Source organism: Camelina sativa, chromosome 11, assembly GCF_000633955.1.
Source record: "Camelina sativa cultivar DH55 chromosome 11, Cs, whole genome shotgun sequence".
Classification (NCBI taxonomy): Eukaryota; Viridiplantae; Streptophyta; class Magnoliopsida; order Brassicales; family Brassicaceae; genus Camelina; species Camelina sativa.
Genome location: NC_025695.1, coordinates 34,024,722 through 34,047,004, shown reverse-complemented (window position 1 = coordinate 34,047,004; position 22,283 = coordinate 34,024,722). Strand labels below are relative to the sequence as shown.

Genomic DNA, 22,283 nt, shown 5'->3' with positions numbered 1-22,283 from the left:
TATTCAGACAAAGAAGAATGAATCTGAAGGTCAAGGAAACTATGTGAAAGTAAGTATGGATGGTGCTCCTTATCTGAGGAAGATAGATCTAACGGTGTATAAGAAGTATCCAGAGTTGATGAAATCACTTGAAAACATGTTCAAATTCTCTGTGGGAGAATATTTCGAGAGAGAAGGATACAAAGGCTCAGACTTTGTGCCTACTTATGAAGACAAAGATGGTGATTGGATGCTTATTGGTGATGTTCCTTGGGAGTAAGTCAAAAATAAGCTTCATTCATCTTTCAAATCAATAACTTATGACACAATCTTGATTATATACTTATGGTGGTGGTGTTGTTGTTACAGGATGTTTGTCTCGTCTTGTAAGAGGCTAAGGATCATGAAAGGATCAGAAGTTAAAGGTTTAGGTTGTGGTGTTTAACAAACCTAACTGAGAGACAAAGATCAAACAGAAAGATTCAAAAACAGAGTCTTTTTTTTGGTTCTGTTTCTTGAAACAGAGGAAAAAAAAGGTCTGAAACTGCTTGGGTTTTCGACAAACATACTTGTGAATTTTTACCTTATCGGTAAAATAAACTACTCTTTTCTTGTGGTGTTGTTGATTCTGTAACAGAGAGATGCTTAAAATGGTCTTAAGCATAAGTGTGAGAAAGATCTAAATCTAAACCATTAAAGGGAAAGGTTTTGTTGTGTTAGAAAGATCTAATCTGAAACATTATGTTTGTGCTTTTTGTAATGTTCTTATCGAGCAAATTTGATGTTTTGATGTAAGTACCCATTTTTCTGTTCTGTTTCTCTTCAAATTAAGATCTGTGTCTAAAACAACAACTGCAAAATGCAATCAAGAATTTACCAAACAATACATAACTTGCAGAGGACAAAACAACAAAGACAAAATCATTAAAGCAAAGCTGGTTTATGGCACAAATAAAGACAGCTTTTAAGCAACTTCATTGGATTCTAGAGTCTTTAAACATAGATTATAGTTGTTTAAATCACCAAGAGAGAGATAGATAATAGATTAAAGAAATAAGAAATCTAATCGAGCGGTGAGAATATTTTTGGGGCCTTGTAAATGTTTATATTATCTTTTTGTTGTTAGTCTGATTCCAACTGTAACTTTGGTCCCCCACACCTTCAACAAGTAAATCTACCCAACTGTGCTAATTTGTCTCCACTATCAGTTAAAATAATCTCTTGAGAAACTAATCATATTTTAAGGAAACTTGGAATCAGAGTCTATTAAAAAAAAAAAAATGGTATAGGTTCATTGAATAGTGTTTCTCGAGGAAACTTCCCTTTGTGTTCCAACAATTTTTACATTCAAACCTAATGTGTTTCTAATGCTTCTGATGCAAGATGATTGTAATAAAGTCAAGAACTTTACCGACACTTAAACCTAATTGCCTCAATAATCAAATCTATAAAGACTGTAAAGCAATCTTGTGTCAAAAGAATGATGTTGATGATGATTATCTACATAACAAAAAGACAGCTTTCATCTCCACGTACCTGTGGATCTGCAACGCACATAGACATCTTTTAGAGTAATTATCAAACACCTTTCGGAGCATGACACTGTCTATGGATTCTCAGCAACAGGTCGATCAATGTGGATTTGGGGAAACAACCGAAGGATTCAAGACTCATTGATGAGATCGAAAAACCAAATATCAAATCTATTTATTCCTAAAAAAGTAGTATTTTTAAATCTTCTTTTTGACAGATAGAAAACTAAGAAGAGTATAGTCTTCGATCATCAGTTTCTGACTCTAACAAGGTTAGCTCTTGACTGGTTTGGTCGTTGCTACTACTACCACCAGAAATAGTCATAATTGGTTCGGACTGAGAACTAAATCCTTCTTCATCAACCTGTGGTTTCTTTTCCACTGTATTCGAGATCAACACAACCGAACTGCTTGTAGTTACTGGTTTAGCTTGATTAACATCTTCACGATCTGTCTTCTCCGGTAGAGCATAAGACAAACCGTATTTCTGAGCATGTGTTAGTCCTGGACATATACCCTACAAAACCCAAACCAGAAGAAGGTTTCAAAACCCTAAAGTATCTGACTTTCTTGCAACTGTTGGTAGGAAATTAGAAATTCCAAAAGAAAGAAACAGACAATCTTTTTGTTTTACTGACCTTAATCAAACCGGTAACTGGAAAAGATTCATGGTAAGGATAAATGTTACTGCGAGCGTCGTTACTACTCTCTTCTTCAAGGACTTCTTGTTCTCGTTTTGTGGAATTGCTTGAACAATATCCACCAAGGTACGAACAATGTTCTCGAGCTAGAGATATTTGCGGTGTTAGCGGTAATAGATGACCTTCAGTGCTAAATATGTACCTGAAGATTAAGTAAAACAATATTAGTGAAATGTGCAGTGATTGTAAAGATCAAAAGGTTAATGTGGTGGAGAAATTTGTACTTGTAAGGGCCATTGTCGACGAGGTTATCTGAGTCAACAGCTAAGTCAAAGAGTAACCATAAGTACTTTACCTGAAATATTTGTCAAATGCAAAAACAAGTCACGGCTTTAAGGTAAAGCAAGTAAATGCATGTTGAGAAACAGAGTTTTTTTTTAATATTTATTTTACCGTTTCTGCGAGGAAGAAGCTCTCCATGTGATCTTCTTGCTTATGAAGTTCTACATCTGTGATGTGACAATAACCGCAAGGACATTTTGCCCCGTATTGCAAACTAGCCACAAAGTCACGTCCTGCATCAAGATACCTGTCGCCAAACAATTTGCATTGCAATTCAGTAGTGTAATCATCTTTGGGAAAGGAACTGAAAAAAACTAAGTAAGTAAATTGGTGATACCTGGGATCTCTGGTAGCTTTGTACAACCAATATGTGCTCTCGATTAATTCAGGCCTTAGTGGATAACTCTTTTGCCCATACTGTAAGCAAAATGAAGAATAGCTTTTGAAGTTGTAGCATAATAGTGCCATCAGACAATGAAACCTAATAAAGGAGATGTGAACCAAAACATTTAAAATTAAGATGGAGTACCTGGACACTAAGTGTAGCAAGATTAAAACCCTCAGGGGTGAAACCATATCGTTTCCAGACACTAAAGAAGGCAGTGTGAGTCCTGATTGCCGGATCAACGTCTCCAGCTAAAACCTTTTGAGAGATAAAGATGGGGATACAAAAAAGCATAGTTTAACTTTCCAGCCTGAATTATTAAAAATTTGTTTAAACATACAATCACTATTTACCTGAAGTCCCGGCCAGAAAGCTTGAAGGCTGTTGAATACTGGCCAGACAATAGCAGCAGNAAGTGTCTTCTGAATCAACCTTGTCTGAAGATGTGTGTTGATTTGGGGATCTAATAATTAACCTTTAATCTTTTTATTCCAGGGCTCAGATTGTTGGATGGCCACCAGTTAGATCTTACAGAAAGAACAATATTCAGACAAAGAAGAATGAATCTGAAGGTCAAGGAAACTATGTGAAAGTAAGTATGGATGGTGCTCCTTATCTGAGGAAGATAGATCTAACGGTGTATAAGAAGTATCCAGAGTTGATGAAATCACTTGAAAACATGTTCAAATTCTCTGTGGGAGAATATTTCGAGAGAGAAGGATACAAAGGCTCAGACTTTGTGCCTACTTATGAAGACAAAGATGGTGATTGGATGCTTATTGGTGATGTTCCTTGGGAGTAAGTCAAAAATAAGCTTCATTCATCTTTCAAATCAATAACTTATGACACAATCTTGATTATATACTTATGGTGGTGGTGTTGTTGTTACAGGATGTTTGTCTCGTCTTGTAAGAGGCTAAGGATCATGAAAGGATCAGAAGTTAAAGGTTTAGGTTGTGGTGTTTAACAAACCTAACTGAGAGACAAAGATCAAACAGAAAGATTCAAAAACAGAGTCTTTTTTTTGGTTCTGTTTCTTGAAACAGAGGAAAAAAAAGGTCTGAAACTGCTTGGGTTTTCGACAAACATACTTGTGAATTTTTACCTTATCGGTAAAATAAACTACTCTTTTCTTGTGGTGTTGTTGATTCTGTAACAGAGAGATGCTTAAAATGGTCTTAAGCATAAGTGTGAGAAAGATCTAAATCTAAACCATTAAAGGGAAAGGTTTTGTTGTGTTAGAAAGATCTAATCTGAAACATTATGTTTGTGCTTTTTGTAATGTTCTTATCGAGCAAATTTGATGTTTTGATGTAAGTACCCATTTTTCTGTTCTGTTTCTCTTCAAATTAAGATCTGTGTCTAAAACAACAACTGCAAAATGCAATCAAGAATTTACCAAACAATACATAACTTGCAGAGGACAAAACAACAAAGACAAAATCATTAAAGCAAAGCTGGTTTATGGCACAAATAAAGACAGCTTTTAAGCAACTTCATTGGATTCTAGAGTCTTTAAACATAGATTATAGTTGTTTAAATCACCAAGAGAGAGATAGATAATAGATTAAAGAAATAAGAAATCTAATCGAGCGGTGAGAATATTTTTGGGGCCTTGTAAATGTTTATATTATCTTTTTGTTGTTAGTCTGATTCCAACTGTAACTTTGGTCCCCCACACCTTCAACAAGTAAATCTACCCAACTGTGCTAATTTGTCTCCACTATCAGTTAAAATAATCTCTTGAGAAACTAATCATATTTTAAGGAAACTTGGAATCAGAGTCTATTAAAAAAAAAAAAATGGTATAGGTTCATTGAATAGTGTTTCTCGAGGAAACTTCCCTTTGTGTTCCAACAATTTTTACATTCAAACCTAATGTGTTTCTAATGCTTCTGATGCAAGATGATTGTAATAAAGTCAAGAACTTTACCGACACTTAAACCTAATTGCCTCAATAATCAAATCTATAAAGACTGTAAAGCAATCTTGTGTCAAAAGAATGATGTTGATGATGATTATCTACATAACAAAAAGACAGCTTTCATCTCCACGTACCTGTGGATCTGCAACGCACATAGACATCTTTTAGAGTAATTATCAAACACCTTTCGGAGCATGACACTGTCTATGGATTCTCAGCAACAGGTCGATCAATGTGGATTTGGGGAAACAACCGAAGGATTCAAGACTCATTGATGAGATCGAAAAACCAAATATCAAATCTATTTATTCCTAAAAAAGTAGTATTTTTAAATCTTCTTTTTGACAGATAGAAAACTAAGAAGAGTATAGTCTTCGATCATCAGTTTCTGACTCTAACAAGGTTAGCTCTTGACTGGTTTGGTCGTTGCTACTACTACCACCAGAAATAGTCATAATTGGTTCGGACTGAGAACTAAATCCTTCTTCATCAACCTGTGGTTTCTTTTCCACTGTATTCGAGATCAACACAACCGAACTGCTTGTAGTTACTGGTTTAGCTTGATTAACATCTTCACGATCTGTCTTCTCCGGTAGAGCATAAGACAAACCGTATTTCTGAGCATGTGTTAGTCCTGGACATATACCCTACAAAACCCAAACCAGAAGAAGGTTTCAAAACCCTAAAGTATCTGACTTTCTTGCAACTGTTGGTAGGAAATTAGAAATTCCAAAAGAAAGAAACAGACAATCTTTTTGTTTTACTGACCTTAATCAAACCGGTAACTGGAAAAGATTCATGGTAAGGATAAATGTTACTGCGAGCGTCGTTACTACTCTCTTCTTCAAGGACTTCTTGTTCTCGTTTTGTGGAATTGCTTGAACAATATCCACCAAGGTACGAACAATGTTCTCGAGCTAGAGATATTTGCGGTGTTAGCGGTAATAGATGACCTTCAGTGCTAAATATGTACCTGAAGATTAAGTAAAACAATATTAGTGAAATGTGCAGTGATTGTAAAGATCAAAAGGTTAATGTGGTGGAGAAATTTGTACTTGTAAGGGCCATTGTCGACGAGGTTATCTGAGTCAACAGCTAAGTCAAAGAGTAACCATAAGTACTTTACCTGAAATATTTGTCAAATGCAAAAACAAGTCACGGCTTTAAGGTAAAGCAAGTAAATGCATGTTGAGAAACAGAGTTTGTTTTTAATATTTATTTTACCGTTTCTGCGAGGAAGAAGCTCTCCATGTGATCTTCTTGCTTATGAAGTTCTACATCTGTGATGTGACAATAACCGCAAGGACATTTTGCCCCGTATTGCAAACTAGCCACAAAGTCACGTCCTGCATCAAGATACCTGTCGCCAAACAATTTGCATTGCAATTCAGTAGTGTAATCATCTTTGGGAAAGGAACTGAAAAAAACTAAGTAAGTAAATTGGTGATACCTGGGATCTCTGGTAGCTTTGTACAACCAATATGTGCTCTCGATTAATTCAGGCCTTAGTGGATAACTCTTTTGCCCATACTGTAAGCAAAATGAAGAATAGCTTTTGAAGTTGTAGCATAATAGTGCCATCAGACAATGAAACCTAATAAAGGAGATGTGAACCAAAACATTTAAAATTAAGATGGAGTACCTGGACACTAAGTGTAGCAAGATTAAAACCCTCAGGGGTGAAACCATATCGTTTCCAGACACTAAAGAAGGCAGTGTGAGTCCTGATTGCCGGATCAACGTCTCCAGCTAAAACCTTTTGAGAGATAAAGATGGGGATACAAAAAAGCATAGTTTAACTTTCCAGCCTGAATTATTAAAAATTTGTTTAAACATACAATCACTATTTACCTGAAGTCCCGGCCAGAAAGCTTGAAGGCTGTTGAATACTGGCCAGACAATAGCAGCAGAATCCATATTGACTTCTACATACCTATGGCAAAACTAGAAAAAACAATAAGTCCAAACAAAGGAATTGCTTGTTAATGTTTCTAATAAACAAAAAGATTCAAAAAAGCTTACCAGGGATCCTTATGAAGGTGCTGCATTGCAGACCTGTAAGCTTCTTGAAAAATGTATAAATATTCCTCATCACCGAATAGTATATAAGCCTGAAATTTTTAACTAAAATAGATAAATAAAAAGCTCTAAAAATCTCGGTACCGCTCAAATTTTATGCAAGGTTAAAGAACAGAAACTAAGTATATCGGCTTCTGACTTTCTAGAACTAGGCATTGTATCGCAATATTTAAAATTCTCTTGTCGAGGGCTACAGTTACTAACCTTGAGGAGATACTCATAGAAGGAATCAATGCTTGTTCCTATACCAGCATCCTGCCAAGTAGACACTACCATTCAGTGACACCAAAAATGACCAATTATAAACAAAATCCCCTTTTTTTTTGTCAATTCATGAACGAAAATAGGTGTTACCTTCTGTGTCCATTCACCGGTAAAGACATTGATGTGAGCACCAACTAAGTCGAGATTTGAACGACGTGCCCATAGTCCCCTCACCGCATTTTTTGCAACTTGTTCGAAAACTTCAATTTTAACAAAGTTAGACCACCATGAAAGAGAAGGTAAAAAATAAAAAACATAACTCTAAAAATCCAAATGATATGATGGGAGAATAAAGAGAGCTATAGATAAGTATTTCTCAGTGATTCAACTGATTTATGATTAGATATGGAATACCAAAGCTCATAGCTTCCCTCACCAGGATCATTTGTTAAACGACTAAGCACGCCGAACTCTAATGACAAAGTACCACCACCCGCAGTTGATGTTATCTAAACAACAAAAAACAAAGATGCAATTGCTAAACACATGAGTCCAATATTTGGATCAAAAGATAAGGTCGGGCAAGCTGAAGAGTAGTCCGATCTCAATACTCTTTAACTTGTTGAGAACAAGCAAGGTTGGGAAAACTAAGTTTTGTTTGTTCAGTCGCTTCGCCAAAAGCACTGATCAATGAATTAATAATGTAAGAAGGAGTAAGAAGATGTCTTACCTTGCTTTCATGTTTGTCAACACCGTACATCAAATTCACTGATCCAAATGGGATTCCTATAGATAGAAAAGAAGAAGGATATGACCAGGCAATTCCCTGTTTCCGCATATTCATATGCACACCGGCTTGTCAACAAGTAGATTACTAGAAGAGCATACCAGTTGGTGTATCGAATGCAGGAAGCATTCTCCGTGTCAAATCCTCAGCCAAGACCAGTAACTCATTGTTGTAAGATGGAATTCTCATGCCCTATCATCAGATTAGATTCAATTCAAGTTTACATGGCAAACAGCCAAAACCACTAAAGGACATTTTAGTATTTAGAAGTCCAATAAAAAGGTTACAGGCAGCAATCATAAGAGTAGTTTCACATAAAGCCTAACCACTTTAAGCTCAAATAGTCTTACAATTAGTTGCAAAAATTATACTTTTGCTTTCTAGCTGAAGAGTGTACAAAAAAAATCCTAGTATAAGATGACATCACGGCAAAAGAGATAGCTACGCAGAAGGAAAAGTACCGTTGCATAATCACTTGCAATTAGATGAGCAGAAAGTAAACCCCCAAGGACCCGGATAGTTGTCTCGAACACAGATACAGTTTTGTTCTGCAGTTAAAAAAAAACATGTACTAGTGCATCAACTTCACTGCCAGGTTAAGGCTTACAAAAGGAGTAACTAGAGAAAATAAACAATTAAAACTTGGTCTTGCTAGAGAAGCCAAAACCAATCATTACTCACTATATTAAACTGAAGATTTTTACCAATCCATAGAACAGAAGAAGTGAAGCTCTCTCGGTCTCCAAGTAAAGCTAATGTATCCAACGAATCAATCTACACAAATGCATCATGTCAAGGTTTTTTTACATAACACAGAGCCTTGAACAAGCAAAGATCAAATACTAAAGTAGTTTTACCAAGGTCAACGCATAGCCTCCAAGAGTATCTTCACCTTGGCAAGATAACGGTCTCAATTCATCAAGTGGAAAAGCATTGTTCATATATCCATCAAAAGCATGATAAAACATCCCACGTACCTGCACACTCAAATGTCAAAAATGAACCCATCAAATTAAGTAACTCACCACCAAGCCAAGTTATTATGCAAAACCTACTTCTCAAAAGGCTAAACAACTTACCTTTACGACATAATCAACATCAATGAGTAATTACAACATCCAAAGATCAAGACTTTCTAAGTGTTCCCAGCAAAACGAAAATTCAATTTGGGGACAACAGAGCAAAATCGAGAGAGCGAGTAAAAAAACCAGATCTGCAGAGGAGTATTTTACCTCGTCTCTAAGCTGTTTAGCTTCATTAGGTTTAACAGTTTCGGCGAGAACTCCATGGTGAAGAACAAGACCCGCGAATGTGAGAGAGATCAAGATGAGAAACAAAAGCCACCTGGGATTTGATTCCATCGATAAGCTGATTTTATGATTGTTTTTGAGTTTAGTCTGTGTTCTGAATGAGAATCTTCTCAGACATCACTTCTCGGATCTCTCTCTCTCTCTTGTCCGAGGTGATTCCTTGAGTTTTCAACTGCGTCACTCGGTGGCAAAACGATTGAGGAGCAATTAAATCTTTTGGTTTTTTTCCTTCCAACATTTATTGAAAAACACGAATTGGATTATTTTTGTTGGTGTTGTTAATGTTAAGAACGAAGTGATTTATTTACTAATTAGATTTTAGAATTTATATATTCCATTATCATAATTCTTTTAATAATTTATTGAGTTGCCGCAAATGTCTAATTTACTATATTAATCATTTCTCTTTTTTTTTATTTGAGTCACATTATCTAATAGTTTGGTAAACAAATGTATTCCTCACTTAAAAAAAAAAAAAAAAAACATCTTAAAATTTGGTTATGTATAATAATAGTTTGGTCAAAAACAAAAAAGAAGAAGAAGAATTGCTTAAAAGTTAGTAAGAAAGAATGGAATTTGTAACGAAATTAGAAGAAGGACCAGAGCATCTATCTATCTATCAGTGGTTTTTGATTAAAAGATTGCTTGATTTAAGTGTGTTTGTGATGGTGTAATTGCTTTTTGTTTGGGGTTGTTTTGTTTTTGGACATGATCCCAAACCTATTAGTAAACTCCGTGTCTTTAATTTACTTTGTGCACTCAAATGTTCATTCTCATTATAGAGAGTAACTGTAACTTTTTTGGTCAGAACACTTCCAAGTTCCAACATATTAATAGTAGGATCAAGATCTTTGTTTTCCTCAAAAACACTTAATTCGTACAATCATGGTTTCAAAACTTTCTAAAGAAGACAAGTTCCTAACTGATTCGAGAGAAGATCTATCTCTATGGACCTCTATGGTCAATTGACTCAATTCTGCAACTGTAAGTAAAGGCCAAGAAAAATTCAAAAGGGAGTTTATAATGGAAATTTTAAGGGTATCTATCATCTCAAACGCCAAACGCAACAGACACGTCTCTCTGAACGAATCCCATGACCACATCAAAATATATATAGATATATCTATATGCATAAGATCCCAGCAGCGAGACCATTGCAGCAAGCGACAAACTGATAAGAGTTTTTAGTGTGTGTTTTCAGAAGCTGAGAACCCGATCACTGCAAAGAGAAGCATCAACCATTATGGTTACAAGATCTTCAATGAGATGTTATTCAAAGATGATTTTCCTACAATCAAACTCGCAGGTAAGTAAACTGACCTGTTGCTTCTTCTTCTTCGGCCGTCTCTTCCTTTTGGGTTTATGAGCATCAGAATTGGAGCTCAAGTTGCTACTCTGACTGCTATATGAACTTGCCGCAGCAGCCCTATCAGTATTATATGAGGACTCACTTCTTCTGTTCGAAGTGTTTCTCGAGGATGATGGCATATCATTCCTCTGTACATATGAATTCCTCCTAGAATTTGATTCAAACCTTGCTTGTGGTGGTGGCATTAAAGCCCTAGCAGAGTTTTGTTTCTACAAGGATTTTAAAACATTCAAACATGTAAATCAAAGTTTGTCATGTAAAACATGTCTTAACAAACGGCATCACCATTCATCATACCTGATTACGTTCATCACTAGACATGCCAGAAGTTGCTCTACCAGAAGCACTTGAAGCAGCCTCCCTAAGATATATGGTCAGATGTTCTTTTTGTCAGTACGGTTCAATTAAAAGTATTGACATCTAAAAGATAGTATTCAACATTAACAAGGCCTACTTTGCGCTTTTATCAGTCAATTCATCATCTGCATCTGCTTCATCGCTTGAACTCCCTTTATCAAAGAAATCATCATCACTAAGGTCCAGAAGACCATCATCTTCACTGCCCGTCTCTGTTTGTTCACAATCATAAAACCATAAATCATCATTTATTAGCTACGATACTTAATAGTTCCAGATAAAACGTAAACAATAAAGCATCTCTACATATCATGTGTATACCTTCTAACTCTTTCCCACTAGCAGCAGCAACAATTTTATGGGCTTTGATTTGCTTCCTCAGTTTACCTCTCTTCTCAACTACTTCTGAATCCTCACCGCCAGTAAAAAGAGATACATACTTCTCATTTTTGGGGAAGAACTGCAATTACACATGTAAAAAAAACATACATTTTCAACTAACCTCATTCTAAATTATAACTGAAGAAATAGTAAAAGGAGAAGGCAGTGTAATGAAGTTAACTTACCCGAACATATTCAAGATCTTCTTTGAGTTTAGTAAGTTGCTCAGCTATATCTGCGTCTCCCACATGAGCAGATGAAGTACGTTGTAGCTTCTCAAGACGTCTAATGGTCCTCTCGATCTTCCTCCGCTCTATTCAAAGAAACCCAAAAAAAAAAAAAAGCTCCAACTTTTCAGGCTATCATTACCAATTAAATCTTCACTAAATGCTAGAACCATCAGTTAAAAGCTCTTACCAAAGAACTTAATCTTTCTGTTCCTGAGGAATACTTTACGTTCAACAGCAAGACGGGCATGAGCGTCTTGCTGCTTCTTCAAATCCTCCAACTTCTCTACTAGAGACTCTCTTACTTCAGGAGGCAAATCCTACAAAGTATCAAATCAATACATCAAAATTTAAACTTCTCACAAGGGTTGCTTCTAATTGAACATATATAACTACCCAGATTACCAAATTCTCTAAAAGAACACAACTCAGACACATATCATTATAAACCCTCAAAGCTCTACATAGAACATACACAACTAAATCGTCAATATCATAGTAGAAAGGCTGAAAATTTAAGAGTGATTCGACAATAAAAACCCTAATTTCAGAGAGAAAAGGAGCTAACTTTACGGAGAAAGCGTTCAACGGAACGCATCTGATTCTTGATGGAGACATTTTTAGGTTTCTTCTCAACACGCAATACTTTCGACCTTCGACTGCTTCCTGCTGACTGTTTCGGTTCCGAGACCCTTCTCTTGGCATAACCTCCGTGCGCCATGGCCGGAGGGTTTTAAGCAAAAAGGTTTTGAAGGAGTTGAAGATGAAGGAGGAAAGGGTAGAAGAGCAGAGAGAACAACAGACAAAAATTAGGGGTTGTTCTTTGTTCGGCGTTGGCTCTTTTTAGCTTCTTCTTCAATCGGACGTTAAAACGCTGCGTATTCGAGATAAACAAACAACTAGGTTGAACCGGATTATTTTTCGGGTAAACCGGTTTGTCGGATTGTGAGACAGTTGATAAATTTAATGGGAAAGTCTGAAAAGTGTAAAAATAAACTTTAGAAAATTACTTGTTTCACATGAGAAAATATAAAAGCTATAAAGTTGAGACTGTTTTAATACGGCTAATCATATGATTATACATGACTATTTTTTTTTTTGTCAACTACACATTAATTAAAATACAACTCTATGATTGATGGCCAAACCTAAACTTACAAACGAAAATGTTTAAAAATATGAAACATTATAAATATATTATTTGAATCAAAATACATAAATAAAAATATTTCAAAATGCCAATTTCTGAGTTTCAAAATCTATAATTTAAAAAATGAAAATATTTAAAAACAATGGACCATTATTATTCTCACTAAATTTGTTAGTATTTCATCTTATTCACAATAACCATTTCACTAACTGATATTTTGAAAAAAAATTATGAATTTTTATTTAAACATAGAATGGAGAATATATGACAATATATTGAAGCAAGATGTGTATAAACTTTTTTTTTGGAATACATAAATTATCTATATTAGTATCTTAGTGTAAAAAACATTCTATATTTTCCAAGATTATATTTGCTTCCATATTAGTATCTGTGTTGATCATTCTTTGTTGATCATTACCTAGGAAATCAAATTCTTGAATGAAAAAAGTACATTCTAATATTGTGTTGACTAAGAATTTTTTTTTTGTTGAGAATCATAAAGGACAATGAACAACTAAAACGCATAAGATGTGTTATGTGCCTCCGATATACCATCGACGTTGACCATGTGATCTCAGGAACAGACTGCTAGCAACAACTGTGACAGTCTTACGTCTCCAGCGGTGACATATAGAAGATGACTCTTGTATACCAACCTTATGCATCCTGCACAATTGTAGATATAATAGAGTTTCTGTGATTAGAATCACTATCTTGTCCCACTATAGCTTTGCACCCCTTGTATACTCCATTGCACAACTATATAAAGAAGATGTCATGGAGAAACTGTATCACAATTGTAGCATCCATGGTAAACTCCATTTGTGGACAAGATCAGGTGGTTCTCATATAAAATGATGAAAATGATATCCATTTGTGCTTCACGTAGAGCTTCATATCCTCATAGAAAAACTGTACCAGTCCTTGTAAATCATATCTCCCCCTCATGTGGCACGACAGCCTTGAAATAGGTGAGTGTCTCAGCCTTCTCCAAGGTTTACACCTCCATAGCATTGTTAACCACTTCTGGTCCTCAAACGCTTCTTGTTGCAGAATGAAATGATTTTGAGCAATCAATTCTTTATGGAGAACAGCTTCCTATGTCCTATTTGAATCTTTCACTGGAAACGTCTTTGTTTCTTGAGTTTGTACTATAACTGCAGCCACTCCTTTTTCCTTTACAGCTTGAAACAATCCCACTCCCTGAGCCAACAAAACATCATCATCACAATTAGATCGTAAATCCCTAAAAAGAAAGACCATGTTGTCCTTGTGACTTCTGCAAATTGGAGAAACTGCAGGCTGTGTGTTATGAAACTGAAACTCTATTGCAACCTCCTTTTGCTTAATTCCCTGCAAAACAAGAGCTCTAATACTGCTGCTGATAGCTTTGAATTTAAACCACCAATTCTTGCACAACTTTTTCCTCCACAAATCCAAAACCCAACTGCAGTCGTTATTCAAGTTTAACATCGCACATCCAAACTGTTGCGTCTTCTTAAATCATGGTTTATCATCACTTCACACAACAGATGTGACATTTGATGTTGTCTCACCCTCCCAAACAAAAGAAGAACACACATTGTCACATTTCTGGCCATCAACAAACACAAAGATTTGTTACATGCATCTTGCTTCCCTTTAACTTCAAAACCAGATTTGAATTCTCTTGATATTACTTTATCTTTGTGCTTGAATTTCCAGGTTCTAGGAAACTTATGTTTCCAAAAGTTGTGAAAGACTATGGTTGTGGCTTCAGTTGATTTCTCAAAAACCCATTGCATCTCTCTTGGTCCCAACTGGTTATGGGGTTGTTGTAGTCCCTCTGACTCATGTTTACACGTAAATTTCCAAGACTGTGAAGGATTTTCCTTTAGCATAGCGCTCAGCACATACACAACGTCACACGGTTCCTCTGATTTTGAGACATCATCTCCAAGAGCAGATTGCCACACTACCATGTCTTCACCACCAAGTGTGTCAACAATTGGTATTTCATGTTGCAACTCGGTAAACACTCTGTTTCTAGTCATTAGCCTGGGATTTTAAACGGAACCGAACCGAACCGATATTTTTGGTGTTCGGTTCGGTTTCGGTTATGGCGGCTGAACCGATCGGTACAATTTTTTTTTTCCAAAAAAACCGAAATATTTCGGTTATTTCGGTTCGGTTTTCGGTTGACCGAATTATTATTTTTTAAATTTTTTTTATATTTTTTTAAATTTTTAAGGAAAAAATCTAACAAAGCCGAAATTTATACCTAAAATAACCGAATCACCCGGAAAAACCGAAACCGAAAAAACCGAAATATTTGAAATAAAACAAAAAAAACCGAGATTATCTCTAAATAACCAAAAAATCCGATTTTTTCATGTTTTTAATCAAATTTCGGTTAAATTCGGTTTGGAAATTTTAAAACCGAATTAACCGAGAAACCGAAATAACTGAATTCGGTAAGATTTTCAAAACTCAAAAAAACCGAAAAACTGAAATAACCGAACCGAATTCACCGAATAACGAAAGTCCCAGGGCTACTAGTCATAATGGATGATTGCTGCCCGAAACCTCAAAAATCACATGCTTGTCTACAGTAGAATCTCCAAATTTAGCAAGCACTCTAAGTTTCCTTTTGTACTTAAATATCCAAACCTTAGGAGATATGCTAGTCTTGCCTCGTTGGTGTTTATGTTTTCTAAAGGGCATATTATCGAACACCTGATGTGCTTCGAGCTTCTTAGTACAATTTCCATGATCAAATAGTGAAGAGTCACCAATGTTCTTTACAACAACACACGAAAATTCCTCACTAACAACCAACGATGCACTACAAAAATGAAGGCTAGGTTCCAAGTGAGAAATAGAAACCTGAATATCTTCAATCGGAGGTGAGACATGATCAGATTCCTTCTCTGAACTTGAGTGGATCTCCAGAATCGATGACTCTGTGGCAATTAAATCATCTCCACCCAACAATTTTGTAGCCAAAGTAGCCTCTAAAGGAGAACAAATCGTCACTGGACAGTTTGATTCACCTTCTGATTCACAATCCGAAATCGAACTAGTTGCCAAAGTCACCTTGGATGAAGAAAAATTCTTCACCGGATCAAAACGAGCTAACAACCTATGCTTAAAGACAGTCCATTCCATAAATTTCTCTTAATTTATCTCCCGCATAAACCATGTCAACGCAACTCCGTCTAAAAACAAGAAGACTAGATCAAGCTTCGCATCATCTGAAAATCGGCCACGATTGAAAAGCTTCTCCACTTTTGGGATCTACACCGACGGATCTGTTCCGGTGAACATAGGTGTATCCATACAGCCATCATCGTCATAGATCATAGATTCCATCGTCTTCATCGCGTTGAAGCTCCGATCACAGTTTCACCGCACCATTGATAGAATCTTGTAAACTCAATCTCACAAACCAAGACTATATTCAGTTAGAATCCAATGGAGAGATGCATAATAAGATACTGTGGAAACGATTTATCAAATCAACACTTAAATCTGTAAGCGACGATCAACATTGATCGTCTCCCAAGTACATGGATCAAAGAGAAGTGAGTCATAAACATTTTGTAAAATATAAAGAAAGACCATAGGTGATATGATGCTCTGATACCACTTGATATAATTCTCCTAAGAAATCGGCACTTTCGAGCTTGTAGATAGAGATACTTTGATTCTAAAGACGATGAAGCCTCAAGAATAAGGATGGTGGAACGAATGGTCGCACAAGAGTTGCGGAAAGACTCTTGATATACCGGTTTGATCTTTCAGCCTCGCACCAAAAATATCAGATCTCACAGCCTTGCACCAAGAAGATCAGGTTTTGACTATTGGAATCACATCAAGTAGTCGGTTATGATTGTTGGAATCACACCAAGCAATCGGTTTTGTTCACAAAGAACAGAAGAGAATCACTCTCAAAGAAAATAAGAAGTTTTAATAAAAAGTTGGATGATGTTTCTCAAATGAGATTACATGTGTTTATATAGGGATAAGAAACTTGGTAACAAAGCCAAGTATTAACAATTCTTGAAACTAAAAACAATAAAGATAGATAGTTGAATGAAGATTCAACTCTTAGTGCATGTATCTCTTTCTCCAAAGTGACTTTTGGTGCATGTATCTCTATTTTTGTCACTCCTCTTTAACCACAAAATAAAGTGATTATTTTGGGATTTATTGGACTTGAATTAGACTCAAAGTGAGCTGGACTTGACAGACATCATCCCTAATATAATTTTCCATGCTCTATTTGGTCATAAGCTCTTGAAATTAGCCCATTTTAGTGCCTCCTTGATCTTTTATCTCTTTGGCTCCTTGGTCCTATTTGATGATGAGAAACAAGATGGGTTGTATCATTTCTTCACTTTGGCCTTAGTAGAAACACTCCTGGTTGCCATACATAATTCTGGAAGCTCCTAAATCAATTGGACTTAACTCTTCAAGTGAAGAACTAGATTTTGGGCTTATTAGAAACACTCCTGGTTGCCATACATAATTTTGAAAGCTCGTAAACCAATTGGACCTAAAACTCTTCAAGTGAATAACTAGATTAACCTCCTTTGGCAAATGGGGCGTAACCTTGTAGTTTGTTGGCCAAATCTTGTGTTCTTGGGCTTGTTGGCATAAAAGATCCATTGACATCCTCCAACTGATTTCGTGTCGAAAAGGATGCTGAGTTTGTCTGTGTAACATGATCTTTGGCTCAGACGCGAAACTAAGACTGGGACAGATCTACTAACTTGAAATATTCATATCTTTCAAGTATGAACTGATTTTCATGTGCTTCAAAATCTCAATGGTTCTAGGATGGAACACGGTTTCATAACAGTTTAGTACATAGCTTGAATCCTTCTGGCTTGGTCGGAATCCTTCGTTGAATGCTCTTAGGTCTAAATCGCGTAGCCATAAGTTTACCTGATTTGTAAAATGAATAACTCCTTCATATGAACTCTGATTGGACTGATTCCACTTTGACATATGCTCTAGATGTGATAAGAATGTATCCCAAATGGTTATTTGGCTGGAAGAATTGATCTTCAACCTCGTTCATGTTGAACAAGGCTCAAGGATCTTCTTGGATGGTATCATGATCATATCATACCCTCCACTTGAAAAAGTTTCGTCCTCGAAACTATAAGGCCTTGGGTTGGAGAGTGTTAAAGTGATTCTGGTGGATTATCTTTAAGGTAATATATGACTTCATATTTTTTGACCATGAGGCAGAAGTGCACTTCTTTTAGTGAGGCATTTCTATATTCCTTCAAAATTCAAAACATGTTCTATCTTGCTTGACTATAAATGGAACGTTGGCTTTTCTATACTTGGATCCATAACCTCTGCTAGTAAACTCTTTACTCTGTTTTCTGGTTTGAAAAATGTTGAATCTCCAAAAACAAAATCCATTGCTTCCACCATTTTGAAATCCAGGGTATATACTTCAATTGTAGAAAATATTGGAGACCTCTTTGTTGGTGCATTAACTGAATCATCCATACTGCTAAGGTTGTTGATGATCATGCCTTCCTTCGCTGCTTCCCCACTCTAATCTTTACTGATCTCTTTATGCTCTGGTTCTCTGGCTTTTGTTTGCTCACTTGGAGAATTTGTTATTTTCAACAGATTATCCTGAACCAGCAACTCCTTATGCTCCTTTGGTGATGGTGACAAATCAAATACAACTTTTACTTCCTTAGAAACAAGAGCCGTCCTTTCTCGTTGGTAACTTGGCGTAACAGTAGAAGCTCCATAAGTTGGTCTAGAAGTCCTCCTTAGAATATGATTTGAACCATGATGGTGATGGTGGAGAACAAATCGTTTCCTCAAAATAGACTTCAATTCTGCCCAAGTCTCAATGGGGTGTTCTCCATTTCTCCTTCTTCTTATCACCAACTAATCCCACCAAGCATAATCACATAATTCAATGACTGCAAATTGTACCTTCTTCATCTCGCAATAGTTTTGACAGCTAAAAATCGACTCAATCTTTTCCTCCCACTCTCGATATGCATTTGGATCACTTTTCCCTTGAAAAAGATGGAATCTTCAACTTATTACATCCAATATTATCATCAATTTGATCCATGCCATCTCAATGTTATGGCCTCCTATGGCTTCTTCATGATGATTGACTATTGTAATAATCATCAGCCCTTGCTACCCTAGGTTGATCTCTTTCTCTTCTATGATGTAACATTTGTGATCTTCTCTGTTGTGCCTCCGCTTGAACTTCATCCAACCTCTTGTAGATTGCATTCATTTCAACCCTCATCAACCGTCGCATCTCTCCTATAAGTGGTTGAACTTGTCGATCATTAGATATTTTTTTTGTTTTTTTTCTTTCATTTTTTTTGTTTCTTTTTGTCTTTTTTCTTGTTTTTTATTTTTTTCTAAATAAAATAAAATAAAATAGAAATATAAGATGAAAAGATGAGAAGATGAAAAAATAGAAAGAAGATGATAGAATGATAGAATACCAAACTCAAGGGTGTGTTATGATACCACTTAATATGATGCTCTGATACCACTTGATATGATTCTCCCAAGGAATTGGCACTTTCGAGTTGGTTGATAGAGACACCTTGATTCTAAAGAAGATGAAGCCTCAAGAACAAAGATGGTGGAACAAATGGTTGCACAAGAGTTGCGGAAAGACTCTTGATATACCGGTTTGATCTTTCAACCTCGCACCAAAAAGATCAGATCTCTCAGCCTCACACCAAGAAGATCGGGTTTTGACTATTGGAATCACACCAGGTAGTCGGTTTTGATTGTTGGAATCACACCAAGCAATCGGTTTTGTTCACAAAGAATAGAAGATAATCACTCTCAAAGAAAAGAAAAGGTTTTGATAAAAAGTTGGATGATGTTTCTCAAATGAGATTACATGTGTTTATATAGGAATAAGAAACTTGGTAACAAAGCCAAGTATTAACTATTCTTGAAACTAAAAACAATAAATATAGATAGTTGAATGAAGATTAAACTCTTGGTGCATGTATCCCTTCCTCCAAAGTGACTTTTGGTGCATGTATCGCTATTTTCGTCACTCCTATTTGACCACAAAATAAAGTGATTATTTTGGGCTTTATTGGACTTGCATTAGGCGCAAAGTGGACTGGACTTGATAGACATCATCCCCAATATAATTTCTCATGCTCTATTTGGCCATAAGTTCTTGAAATTAGCTCATTTAGTGCCTTTTTGATCTTTTATCTCTTTGATTCCTTTATCCAATTTTCTGATGAGAAACAAGATGGGCTGTATCATTTCTTCACTTTGGTCTTAGTAGAAACACTTCTGGTTGCCATACATAATTCTGGAAGCTCCTAAACCAATTGGACCTAAAACTCTTCAATTGAAGAACTATATTGACCTCATTTGGCAAATGGGGCATAACCTTGTAGTTTGTTGGCCAAATCTTGTGTTCTTGGGCTTGTTGGAAACATAAGAGATCCATTGAAATCCTCCAACTGATTTCGTGTCGAAATTGATGCTAAATTGGTCTGTATAACATGATCTTTGGCTAAGACGCGAAACCGGGACTTGGACAGATCCACTGACTTGAAATATTCATATCTTTCAAGTATGAACTTTTTTTAACGTGCTTCCAAATGTCAATGGTTCTAGGATGGATCAAGATTTCATAACAGTTTGGTTCATAACTTGAATCCTTCTGGCTTGGTCGGAATCCTCCGTTGAATGCTTGTAAGTCTAAATCGTGTAGTCATGAATTCACCTGATTTGTAAAATGAATAACTCCTTCATTTGAATTCTGATTGGACTGATTCCACTTCGAGATATGCTTTAGATGCGATAAGAATGTATTCCAAATGGTTGTTTGGCTGAAAGAATTGATCTTCAACTTCGTTCATGTTGAACAAAGCTCAAAAATCTTTTTGGATGGTATCATGATCATATTATTAGGCCTTAAGACAGAAACGAGTTTTGACATCCCAATAAGATCTGAAATTAATTTTTAACAACCATATTAAACTATTAAGAAAAACTATGAACTAAAATATACTCCCTCTGTTTCAAAATATAAGATGTTTTAGAGAAGTTTTTTGTTTCATAATATAAGATGTTTTCATGTTTCTATGCAACTTTTAGATTAGTTTAGTATTTTATATTACACAGTATTGTTTCTGATTGGTTGAACTTGTTAAAAGTAAATACTTCTTAATATGCGTGCTATATAGAAACATCCTCACATCCTAAAGTACAAAACATGTTATATTTTGAAACGGAGGAAGTATATTTTATTAAATTAACAGATTTAAAAACGTGAAATTATAGATTTAACCTCTTATGTACCTCGTGTGGGGGATAAAACTACCGGTAACCTTGCCCGATCCAAAGCTGTTTGGTTTTGTATTGGTATTGTGCCTAGGGGACACTTAACCTTGCTGACGTGTGCCTCAGTCAGATGTTCGCCATTCACTTTTTGTGGTAGTCCCAATCACACTAGGAATCTGTGACGACAACTCTTATAATATTGAAATTTTATTTGATTTTTTTGGTAACAGCGAAATTAAAGCTAAATGATAATTAACACAAAACCATACATATATTACAATAGATAAAATAAAACTTTTTTAAAAGTAACAAACAAACCTGTATCTTGTGGTTTTGTAGAAGAGAATGGTAAAAAGCTGCTTGTGTATGTCGTTGCAAACGACCTCATCTGAAGCCTGTAAAGTAAATTTCAGAAAATATAAAACATATTTGTTGACCAGTTACTGCCCAAGCATAAGCTGAAGTCACCATGATTCATAGTGTGTAGTTCTTTCCCTCTGTTTAATTTTTTAGAGCTATATCTGTAAATTTAGAACTTTAAACCAAATTGTATATTTGCTTATCTTTTGCTTTTATTGTACTTATTTTTTGCTTTTAATTTACTTATTCTTTGCTTTTTTTTTTTTTACTTGCTTGCTTATTTATGTTCATCCCCTCAAGTTTGCCTATACCGGAACTATCTTTTTTGTATTAGGTTTATTTAGTTTAAAAACAAATTATTAGATGATAACAATTTGGTGCTAACAATACAATTTTATATAATTATTGTAATTTTTGGTATATATATTTGTTGCGGTTTTGATTGGTACTTGGTAGCATTAATTAGGTGGAGGTGGTCGATGGCAATTGGCACAAGGCACAAACCGTTTTTGTTAACCATAAAGATAGGTTTTAAGAGCTCATTAGCACCAAATCTTTTATTGAAGACTAGTATGTGATATACAATATTAATGAAAAGGTAAAATGGGTAAATCGAATTAATAGAAACGCAATACACAGAGTTTTCTTGTGGCTAGTGGGAAATCAAGCTATCATGACGAATGCAGTAAGGTTTCAACGACATATCTCTGATTCCTCTGTTTGTCAAGTTTGCAAGGGCGGAGATGAAGATATTATGCACATACTACGGGATTGTCCAGCGATGTCGGGGGTTTGGAGGAGGTTAGTACCTGCGCGGAGGCAGACACAGTTTTTTGGAACGTCTTTGTTTGAATGGTTGTATGAGAATTTGAATGGAGATTGGTCTACCTTGTTTGCTATGTCGGTATGGTGGGGATGGAAGTGGAGATGCGGGAATGTTTTT

The 22,283-nt window shown here is 35.7% G+C and overlaps 5 protein-coding genes across 5 annotated transcripts; 2 read left to right on the top strand and 3 right to left on the bottom strand.

Moving 5' to 3' along the window:
• On the top strand, positions 1-791 carry LOC104725089 (auxin-responsive protein IAA4-like; the record flags this gene model as incomplete). Its single annotated transcript, XM_010443694.1, is given in 2 exon segments — positions 1-255; positions 349-791. Coding segments are annotated over 2 exon segments (331 nt in total), but the record flags the coding sequence as incomplete, so codon positions are not given.
• On the bottom strand, positions 1,657-3,325 carry LOC104728623 (alpha-mannosidase I MNS4-like; the record flags this gene model as incomplete). Its single annotated transcript, XM_010447583.1, has 7 exons — positions 1,657-2,028; positions 2,150-2,354; positions 2,437-2,507; positions 2,606-2,741; positions 2,832-2,911; positions 3,024-3,137; positions 3,233-3,325. Coding segments are annotated over 7 exons (990 nt in total), but the record flags the coding sequence as incomplete, so codon positions are not given.
• LOC104725088 (auxin-responsive protein IAA4) lies at positions 3,361-4,213 on the top strand. Its single transcript, XM_010443693.1, has 2 exons — positions 3,361-3,677; positions 3,771-4,213. The coding sequence occupies exons 1-2, from the start codon at positions 3,478-3,480 to the stop codon at positions 3,844-3,846; spliced, it is 276 nt and encodes a 91-aa protein (XP_010441995.2). The 5' UTR covers positions 3,361-3,477; the 3' UTR covers positions 3,847-4,213.
• On the bottom strand, positions 5,079-9,459 carry LOC104725087 (alpha-mannosidase I MNS4). Its single transcript, XM_010443692.2, has 17 exons — positions 9,106-9,459; positions 8,731-8,850; positions 8,555-8,647; positions 8,335-8,421; positions 7,975-8,065; positions 7,817-7,872; positions 7,523-7,595; positions 7,237-7,346; positions 7,087-7,137; positions 6,826-6,914; positions 6,655-6,736; positions 6,446-6,559; positions 6,254-6,333; positions 6,028-6,163; positions 5,859-5,929; positions 5,572-5,776; positions 5,079-5,450 (listed from the first exon to the last, which is right to left on the bottom strand). The coding sequence occupies exons 1-17, from the start codon at positions 9,232-9,234 to the stop codon at positions 5,160-5,162; spliced, it is 1,878 nt and encodes a 625-aa protein (XP_010441994.1). The 5' UTR covers positions 9,235-9,459; the 3' UTR covers positions 5,079-5,159.
• LOC104760585 (rRNA-processing protein efg1) lies at positions 10,128-12,355 on the bottom strand. Its single transcript, XM_010443691.2, has 8 exons — positions 12,086-12,355; positions 11,708-11,837; positions 11,476-11,603; positions 11,231-11,369; positions 11,007-11,121; positions 10,850-10,913; positions 10,504-10,761; positions 10,128-10,402 (listed from the first exon to the last, which is right to left on the bottom strand). The coding sequence occupies exons 1-8, from the start codon at positions 12,236-12,238 to the stop codon at positions 10,400-10,402; spliced, it is 990 nt and encodes a 329-aa protein (XP_010441993.1). The 5' UTR covers positions 12,239-12,355; the 3' UTR covers positions 10,128-10,399.

Bases quoted from the DNA above. Each gene is read 5' to 3' on its own strand.
- LOC104725088 (XM_010443693.1), top strand. From the start codon at position 3,478: ATGGATGGTGCTCCTTATCTGAGGAAGATAGATCTAACGGTGTATAAG. The intron at 3,678-3,770 runs GTAAGTCAAAAA...TTGTTGTTACAG, and splicing joins ATTGGTGATGTTCCTTGGGA to GATGTTTGTCTCGTCTTGTA.
- LOC104725087 (XM_010443692.2), bottom strand. From the start codon at position 9,234: ATGGAATCAAATCCCAGGTGGCTTTTGTTTCTCATCTTGATCTCTCTC. The intron at 7,138-7,236 runs GTAACACCTATT...TCTACTTGGCAG, and splicing joins CCGGTGAATGGACACAGAAG to GATGCTGGTATAGGAACAAG. The intron at 6,737-6,825 runs GTAAGCTTTTTT...GTTTTGCCATAG, and splicing joins CACCTTCATAAGGATCCCTG to GTATGTAGAAGTCAATATGG.
- LOC104760585 (XM_010443691.2), bottom strand. From the start codon at position 12,238: ATGGCGCACGGAGGTTATGCCAAGAGAAGGGTCTCGGAACCGAAACAG. The intron at 11,370-11,475 runs GTAAGTTAACTT...GTGTAATTGCAG, and splicing joins AAGATCTTGAATATGTTCGG to TTCTTCCCCAAAAATGAGAA. The intron at 10,762-10,849 runs GTATGATGAATG...AAATCCTTGTAG, and splicing joins CTAGTGATGAACGTAATCAG to AAACAAAACTCTGCTAGGGC.